At 38.1% G+C, this 9,187-nt stretch overlaps 1 protein-coding gene across 1 annotated transcript; it reads right to left on the bottom strand.

Annotated features, from left to right (window-relative positions):
- Positions 1-3,000: 3,000 nt before the first annotated feature.
- On the bottom strand, positions 3,001-5,274 carry LOC115861872 (C4b-binding protein alpha chain-like). The gene is made up of 3 exons (XM_030873081.3): positions 5,112-5,274; positions 3,810-3,985; positions 3,001-3,218 (listed from the first exon to the last, which is right to left on the bottom strand). Exons 1-3 carry the CDS (start codon positions 5,272-5,274, stop codon positions 3,081-3,083), a joined length of 477 nt encoding a protein of 158 aa, XP_030728941.2. The 3' UTR covers positions 3,001-3,080.
- Positions 5,275-9,187: the final 3,913 nt, after the last annotated feature.

Genomic DNA, 9,187 nt, shown 5'->3' with positions numbered 1-9,187 from the left:
GGAATACCGTGAATTCTTCCATAGCAGAAATGGAAGGCACATGGCAGTGGAAAAATGCCTTCAACATTCTGAGAACACAAACTTCTACATGCAAACAATCTATCAATTAACTATGAGAGTAGAAAAAAAAAGTTAAACATGTAAGGACTCAAAAATTTACTTCCCAGGCACCTTCTGAAGGATCTGTTCCAACAAAAATGAGGAAATACACCAGAACAAAGACTTGGAATCAAAGTAATAAAGAGAACAGCAAAGAGAAGACCTAAGATTTAAAAGTAAACTATTTATTTCAGAATCACTGAAAAGAGAGCCTGAGAAGAAAATATCCAGGAGTGATGGTGGAGAAGCATGTGGAATTAAAACAGCATCTGACATGTCTGAGCATTAGAAATAGATTGCTAGACTATGACAGATCTTTTGGAGCATGTAGCAAGAATCAGCAATAGAAACATAGAAAACTAAACAAGAAAACAAGATAAATTATTAATGCCTTAAAAATTAAAGAGCTGTAAAGCAATATATTCACAGATCACTGTTAAGCTTACCTTGGCTTAGCAAAGATCAAGATTTGCTTAATCAGTCAATACATAATGTTTAAAAATAATAAACATAAGTATAATAAGAATATTATTTGGAAATATGTAGATAAACATCGTAACACAGAGCTAAAGGAGTTGAAAATGGTTATTTTGGGGGAAAGAGACCAAAGGGTGGAATTGAGTGGATCAGAATCTTAGGGTTTTCATTAAAAGGTTTTTTTTGGATTATTTGACTTTTTAATTATTTGCTTGTAATACTTTAATAAAATATTAAATTATTAAAAATAAAGTTGCATAAATAATAGAGGTTTAAGTACATTATTTAAAGCCTTAAAGATAAGTAATCACTAAAAATATATAAAATTAAATGAGACTGACCAATGGAGAGAGAGAAGAGAGGGAAAGTCGACGCTAGATTGATCAATTTTGTAGCAGGAAATCAAAATATATGTTTAGAGATAAAAAGTCATGTGATATGAGTTCATATCACATGAGGCAGAAGAGAGAAGAATCTTTTATTATTTGTAAATCCCTTTGTAAGGTTTGAATTCTTGTTTTCCTGCACATATATTACTTCTTTAATTATAATTATGTGTAATTAATTTAGAATTAACACATGAAAAGATTGTGGCATAATTCACATCAGTGTGGAAAGGTCTCCACACTGCCCTGGATGGAGACTGGCAGGGGAGGAAATATGAGACTCAGGTTTCAGAGATGCCTCTGAATCTTCTCTACAGCTTGGCGCCCAGACCTGGAATGGATAGTCCTTTGTTTACCTGAGTACATTCATGGATTTTTGGATATGAAATCCCTGAAACTAGGGAAAGACAGATTGCTAAAATGCTTTCCCTAATAAAGTAAAAAGAAATGGGTTTCCGAGGCAGTGATAGCAAGAACAGATGAAGTGTGATAAGGAGTGATTGGAGGAGGGAAAACATCAGACCAGAAAATTCTGGAGGCTGGCAGGGTCCTGCTGAGAAAGTCAGCTAGAAGAGGTTCCTGGTGGCAGGGAAAGGCAATCGTCTTTTAAGATCACAGTTATGTAACATTCGATGTGAAAGTCCAGTCTTGTGCAGCCAGCCAGACATCCCTCTGTTAACTCAAGAGTGTTAGTAAAAGTCTGCTATGCAACTTTCTTATGTGACTGCTATTTTGAAGAAATCAAAGAAAAGAGGTGATGTTCTCTATAATTGATCAAGATGCAGTGAAGAACCAGAGGCCAGCCATAGTAGCTAAGTAAGCATGAGTGAGAATGACATTTGGGGAGGCAAAAAAATGGAAGAAGAGGTGACCATAAGAAATTATAAGGCTCCCCAGAATATCCAGAGATATAAGAATAACACGTGTGGGATAAGCATTGAAAGCTCTACCCAGGCCCTCAGACCTTTTTACCATTTCTGTGCTCTACTCTGCAGGCTTCTGTGTACTCTGGTTTCTTAGGGTTATACTTCCACTCTTTTGGGAGGACTCCCCTCAGGCTGCAAGTCAGCTTTGTAGTCACACAGAAAGAGTTGGATGCCCTGGGGGCTCATGTGCCCACAGGGTGTCCCTTCACCAATAACTGACTGGTACAGCAGAATGAAAGCCCAGTTCCTTTACCTGGAACTGGGACAAAATGTACACAAACTTATAGTCCAGGGTTCCCTTCTGGGTCAAGGTTAAGCCACCCTCCTTCGACTTTGCCTGGTCACCCTACTATGTGCCTTCCCTGTCCCATCCTGCTTACCCTACTCCTTTTCCCATTTCTCCTTTGAGAACTTGGAGAAGTTCCTTAATAAATTACTTTCACACAAATTCTCTTCTCAGGGTCTGCTTCTGGAGAATCTGTCCTAAAAGAGACACTAAAGCTATTTTAGTTGAAGTATTAAAGAAAAGAGTGATCACACTGGATGGGAAGACTTGGACATGCTCAAGAAGAATACTTGGGTTTCACACAGGCTTTCAAAGGCATCCAAGCTGGTTATTATTGGATGGAGTGTATGTCAAGCAAAACCAAATATACCTTAAATATAAAGAGGAACTGAGAAGTTGTTCCAGAGAAAATATTGGTAATCAATAGAAAGAGAAAGGAAAAGACGGAGGAAGACGTAATATTTGACCTGGGCACTGAAGGGTGAGTAGGAAGTGAAGATGTAGTGTAAATACATCTCAGACAAGGCTCCAGTATGAAAATAGAAAAGAGGCATTAATTTGAGAAGCATCAGGAAGTGATTGATATAGGGCCCTAATTTCTCATTCCAAGGGAATCAAAGTGAAAACAAAGACACTGCATTTTTGACAGGTGATTATTTATTTTTGCCATTCCACCAAACCTAAGGAAGCAGAAGCTTAAAATGAGATAGGATATAAACCACCAATAGTTCCACATTAGCAGTGGCGTCAAAAATTTCAAAGATTCTTCTAACACAGGTATTTTTTCAGTAAATAATAGCACTTAAGGACCAGTAGAGTTGCTAATAGGGGAAATGTACCTAATTCTCTGTTTTTAAGGGGAAGAGAGGGGAAATAGATGTACTGATTTTTAACTGGTGCTCCACTTCAAGTCTGTAGCTCCAATCTTTCAATCTCCAGAGACAGTTTATACACCTCCAGGGCCATTTTTACATCCTCTGGATTTGGGAGACACTGCATGAGTTTCCTGCCTGCGAGTACTTGTTCACAGCCCGAGAGAACTTCCTAAAAGAGATAAAAGGATGGTTTGAGAGGCTTCTCTCCAAACTGTGAAGGTATAAGATTACTTCAGGATGCCTATTGATGACAATAAAATTGGAGTATCAAGACCCTCCTTAGGACTGATGCAAGAAATCAGAAGATACTTTGTGCATCTCAGCAGAGTATTTGCCCTAAGATCGAGACCAGCATTGCTCTAAGGCAGCAATGAAACTAAGCAGAGAAGGAACAGCACTGCAGAAGATACCCGGGGAACTTCTTCAGGGTCAGCTGAAGGGATGGATCTGATGTCTATGCAAAAGCATAGCACTTACTGTAATAGAAAATGTAGAGCTGGGAGCCAGGTTGCCTATATCTATGAAACCTTCCTATCTAGGGGCTTGGTCTTTCTTGCTATAAAATAAGAGAATTAGAACTTGCTTTAAGAGCTCAACATGTGCTTTGAGAGTAAAAGTGCTGATTCTGAAATTGATTTAAACAACTCAGAAATGAGTCCCAATAAAAGTCAGATCTCATCAGTGTTGGCTGGAACAGTGCTCTGGAGCAGGTTACAATTTTTACAATGTGATAGAATACCCCGAAGTGTCTGCCACTTACCCACTCACACTTGGGCACTTCTGGGTACCAGGTTCTGTTCTCTGAGCAGATGATACTCGGAGAGCCGACCACACTATAGCCAGAGTCACACTGGACAGTGACAGTTTCAGACTCAACATACTTATACTTGTCCAGAGACAAAGTTCCATCTTTTATCTCTGGTTTCAGACATAGTGCTGTAATGCAAACACGATTTTGATCATTTTGTCATTCTCAGAATAAGATTTTACAATAGGAAAGAATACTGGGGGGTGAGAAACACTGATAGTAAATTTTGCCTGCAGTCTGAGAGTTGTTCTTTAACTACGTTTATTGTATTATTATAACAATAAAATTAATAACAACAATATTAATGTTAATGTATAGCTATCACCAACATAAAACACTATTATTATCTACACTTTGCTGGAGAGAAAAATTAGGTAAAGACAATTTATGTGACTTGTCTATGGTTGCGTAGCTTTTAGGTGACATGATTATGATATAAACCTAGGTATTGTGGTCTAAAATCTGAGTTTTAAAAACTACTGTATGTCAAAACCTGACTCTTTTCAGCATCTTAAGTATGTAATTTCTATTCTTATGCCCTTAGTATCTTCCTGTATTAAATGGAGACAATGGTGGGAAATTAGACACTTGAGTTGCTGTTAGCCGTGTGGTAAGAAAAAAAAAAAATGCACACCTAATCTTGGTCTCATATCAAGTCAGCTTTTCTATGAGGAGGTGATGACATGCACCAGGTACTAATGGAGATACCAGATACTTCAAGGACGTTTGGGATTTTTCCATGAGTCCTCATTCTAACTTTCACAGGAATTCACTAAAATTTTGCTGAATCCTCACTATTCTCTTAAATTAAAAATTATTATCTCTAACTCTTGAATATTGATAAAGGTAGTACTGTAGAGCAGTGTGAAAACTACGATCCATTTAATGTGGTGCTGGGTTCATTGACTACTCATTGGAGAAAAACAAATTTTGACCGCTACTTTACACTATAAACCCGTAGGAATTCCAAGTGGGCTGGGGATATCAATGTGAAAGGTAAAGCACAAAGCTCTGGAAGATAACATAGAAGAATATTTTTGAGACAAATATTTTTTAATACCGCACATATTTTTTAAACAGCACAGTACCACATCCAAGTATTAAATACAGGAAATGAATAAATAAATAAATACATACATACATACATACATACAAATTTCTAAGTGCTGCCTCTCGCTGGGGAGAAACCATACTGTCAGAACTTGCATGGTAGTCCTACCATCTTAGCAAGGGCCATCAGTAAAGTGGAGTTACCTTTACACTGAGGAGCTAGAGATGACCAATGTGAATTTCTGCAGGTGATTTTTTCTTCTCCAACCAGAATATATCCTTCATCACATTTATACTGCACCACAGTAGTAAAGGAAAAAATTGGACTCACATCTTCATAGGATCCATGGGCAATGCTAGGAAACATGTCGCAGTCTTGAATGGCAAAAGAGAAGGGTCGAAGAGAATGAGCTAGAGTTTAATTAATTATTCAGAGTGATGGACTCTTCCCATTTTATAGAACAAAGTCATTAAATTATACTGCTGAGGTATGTTTCATTTACTTGAAATCACTAGGAATGATTTATTGAGTTCTTAACCACTTGCTAGACACTGTGTTAATCATCTATATATGTTATACCATTTAATCCTCATGCTAACTCTCTGATGCCGTATGAGCATCAGACCCACATTAGAGAAAAGGAAACACAACCGTACAAGGTCACAGCTAGTAAATACCAGTAACATGAATCAAATTGAGGATTCAACTCAGGTTTGTGTTAGTACAAAGTCCACTGTCACTTTCTGGAATTCTGCTCTCGGTACTGATCATTGGACTTTCACTTTCTACGGCATCAGTGGATGCTTAAAGGCCATAAAATGAAAGTCTGGGCTGAAGAACAATACTCTCCTGTGACTTGCAAAGTCTAGCAATGCTCCATATTTGATTAAGCAAGTAGCTCAGAAACCAGTTAGAAAACTCTTACCTCCCTCACTTAAAGACAATGTCAGGAATTTAAGACAGGTCAGAAATTTAAATTATTTTAAGAATAATAGTTGGGGAAGTATTTCTATAAAGCTTTCGATATCCTGTGAACACCACCTGTAGTCCCAGGTGAGGCTAATGTGTGAGAGAATTTATGCTTCACATTGAGATAAGGACCCTCAGGAGATCACTGAGAAAACCTAATGTGGCTCCTTTCAGGCTGGGGGGACATTAGTCACAGCGAACTAGTGTCCAGCTCCTGTCTGAGAAATCTAAAAGGCAAAGGATGGGCCGTCTAGTGACAGGCACTCTAAGGCTCTAAGGTGAGACTGAAGAACAGATCTCTGCTGCTTTGAGGTTGGCCTGGACTCCTGACATTATCAGAAGCAAGGCTGAGTTAGCACTTCAAGTAGATTAGAAATGGGCTGCATGAGAAAGACAGTCATGGTGGAATTGTCCTCAGGCCAGTCCAAAAGGGTCTCCTGAGGTGGGAGGAAGCCCTCTGTAAAAACAAAATAACTCTAGAAGTCACCAGATGATACCTAGGAGATAGGAAATAGGAAATGAACAACCAGAATCAGAGGTGGATCCCTGGATCAGCCAGACTCTGAACTGCAAATTGCACTTAGAAGATCCTCAGTGATGATGAAGGACCAATTAAAAAAAAAGAAAAAAACTCACAAGAGAGAATAAGCTTTAAATACCCATGAGGCCAAGAGCCAGCTCAGGTTCTTGTTTCCCTTACCTGTGCTCCTCCCAAAACTTCAACTCTGGAGGGTTCAGAAAGCATAGTAACGGTAACTCCAAGTAAGTTCTGTTTTAGTTGTGAGGAAAATAAATTCATCTGTGTATAAATCAACAGCTTCCACACAGCCTTTCTTAAACCTCAGATTAAGCACCTCCATAAAAATATAAAAATGGCTCTTAGTTTTTCTAAGTAAGCACATATATGCAAGTTCTGTACTGGGCTTTTCTTGCAGTGTACTTTAAAACATAAGATTTAACCATACAAATAGTTCTACCACAACACTAGTCACACTTGTGCCAGAGGATTAGAACAGGAAATTAGTTCTGTAGGAGAAGGTGGTGACAGAACTGGGCACCAGAGTATCCAGGGAAGGCATCCAGGAATAAGTTGGAGATACCTTGAAGGACGGATAGAAGGTAAGTAGTTGACAAGATGTGAGAGGCAGATGGATATTGAGGCAATGGCGAAGTCTCTGGCCTCAGAAGGTCATTACTGTGAGAGAGGGGAGGCAAATCAGAAAGGGAGATTTACATCAGAGTTGGCAGACATTAATGCCATTTCAGAGAGTCAGGGTCATGGGTAATGGGAAGATTTGAGGGAACAGAAGAGAAAGGAAAAGGGAAACAGAAACATGAAAAAATAATTGAAAGACTTGTTGACAAATTTGATAAGGCTTTCCTCTACTACCTCAGTCTCTAGAAGAGGGGAACTTAGAGATGAAGTTGGAGGATGGAAAACCCCCAAGCATAAAGTTCTTTATCCTGTACTGATACTATAACTTAAATTAATACTGTCCCTCAATAATGTTCATGCATCTGATATGAAAAATCATCTTTCAAATATAGATATTCCTTAATTAACCCATGCTTTCCCCCTTACCAGTCTCAGTGAGGAAGAAAACATGGCTTCCACATTTCTAAATCAGTAAGCTAGCTCGCATAAGAGCATTCAGCCATTATTTTCAGCTCAGAATATTCCCTCTAAGCTATCCCAAATCTCCCATTTTTATGCCACGACAGCTGTTTCAGGGAACAAATTCATAAATATTTTAAATTTATTATGAAAATTAATTCTCCTAGATAAAATGTTAGCTAACAAAAGAGTAAAACATCACTTTGCTTAGAGGACATTTCCATCTAAATTCTGTAAAAATAAATTAATTTTCATAGTGACAGGTCTTCAGTTCTGGTAAGTTCTCTCAAATGCTTTGGCTTCTCATTCATTGCTAAAGATTTTCTTACATTTCAATAACCATGCCTTACTTTTATATAATGGTTTAGAATTCATGAAGTACTCTATATTTTTACTCTAGAAAATTTACTCCGTATTTGTAATAACAGAAAATATTTTTGTTTATGGATGGAATTTTTAAAAATTAAGCAATAACTAAGATTGTAGATGGTATAATTAACCTATTTGGAAAGTAATCTGTATTAAGCATTTTAGAGCATTTAAATTCAAGAAATTGATTTAAAAATTAAAGATTATTCCTTGCTAAAGCAGCCTCACAAGAATTTTTGCATTTCAACACTTTGTTATTCTAGACACTATAAAATCCTCTATCTGAATTGGAACAACTTCTTTTATACTTAAATTTTATTTCTTATTAATATAGTTCATTGCACTCTCTCAAAAAGATTATGATATACCATCATTTCACTGAATTTGTTTTGTTTTTCTTTTTGTTTTTTTACATCTTTATTGGAGTATAATTGCTTTACAATGGTGAGTTAGTTTCTGCTTTATAACAAAGTGAATCAGCTATACATATACATAATCCCCATATCTCCTCCCTCTTGCGTCTCCCTCCCACCTTCCCTATCCCATCCCTCTAGGTGGTCACAAAGCACCGAGCTGATCTCCCTGCATTTCACTGTATTTGATTAATTCTTAATTGGGTATTTTTCTACATATGTTAGAGAAAATACCCCCTTTTCCCATAACCTCTGTACTCACCACACAAGCAGGAAGGGCACAGCAATAGCACCAAGACCCCAAAAAAATGCAGTGCTGGGAAAATGCAAGACAAATTGGTGGCCATGGCACAGTCTCAGAGGGGCCACAGTGGCACTCAGCTGTTCTCAGACACCTTGGATCAAGATGAGGAAAAGTAAGCAACAGTTGAGATGGTGCCTAAGCAAAGAAAAGCAGCCTTGACAAAGCCCAGCTATGTGTCAGTAAAGGGGAGGGATTGGGGGAGTGACTAGAAGGCCAGGTGCTTGGCATAGCTCTGACAGGGACAAGCTCAGAAGCCTCCTTCTTGGGCAGAAGCATCTGGAGGCCTCAGGAATTCTGTATGTATTTACTATTGTAACCCCAAGACTTTCTTGCAGTTCAGATACAGAACATGATGAATCCTTTCTGGATTTATATACATGATGTTCTCTGAGTAAACAAGAACACATGGTGCAAGGACTTCAGCTCATGATGCACAGTGTCTGATGCACAGTTGTCTCCTCAGGAGGTAGAAGCCATAGCATGAGGGAAGATAAGATGTCTGAGAAGCAGTCCCTGTCCAGGGAGTGGTTTCGTTAATCAGGGGTATGAATTGCTCACAGATAAATAGGTTTTTTAAAAGTCTAGAAAATTGTGTTTCTCCCTAGATAG

This window comes from Globicephala melas, chromosome 1 (assembly GCF_963455315.2).
Source record: "Globicephala melas chromosome 1, mGloMel1.2, whole genome shotgun sequence".
Classification (NCBI taxonomy): domain Eukaryota; kingdom Metazoa; phylum Chordata; class Mammalia; order Artiodactyla; family Delphinidae; genus Globicephala; species Globicephala melas.
Note: the sequence above shows the minus strand (reverse complement) of the source record. Positions and strands in the feature narration are given on the sequence as shown.

Bases quoted from the DNA above. Each gene is read 5' to 3' on its own strand.
- LOC115861872 (XM_030873081.3), bottom strand. From the start codon at position 5,274: ATGTTTCCTAGCATTGCCCATGGATCCTATGAAGATGTGAGTCCAATT. The intron at 3,986-5,111 runs GTAACTCCACTT...TTTGCATTACAG, and splicing joins TCTAGCTCCTCAGTGTAAAG to CACTATGTCTGAAACCAGAG. The intron at 3,219-3,809 runs GTAAGTGGCAGA...TATCTCTTTTAG, and splicing joins AAGTGCCCAAGTGTGAGTGG to GAAGTTCTCTCGGGCTGTGA.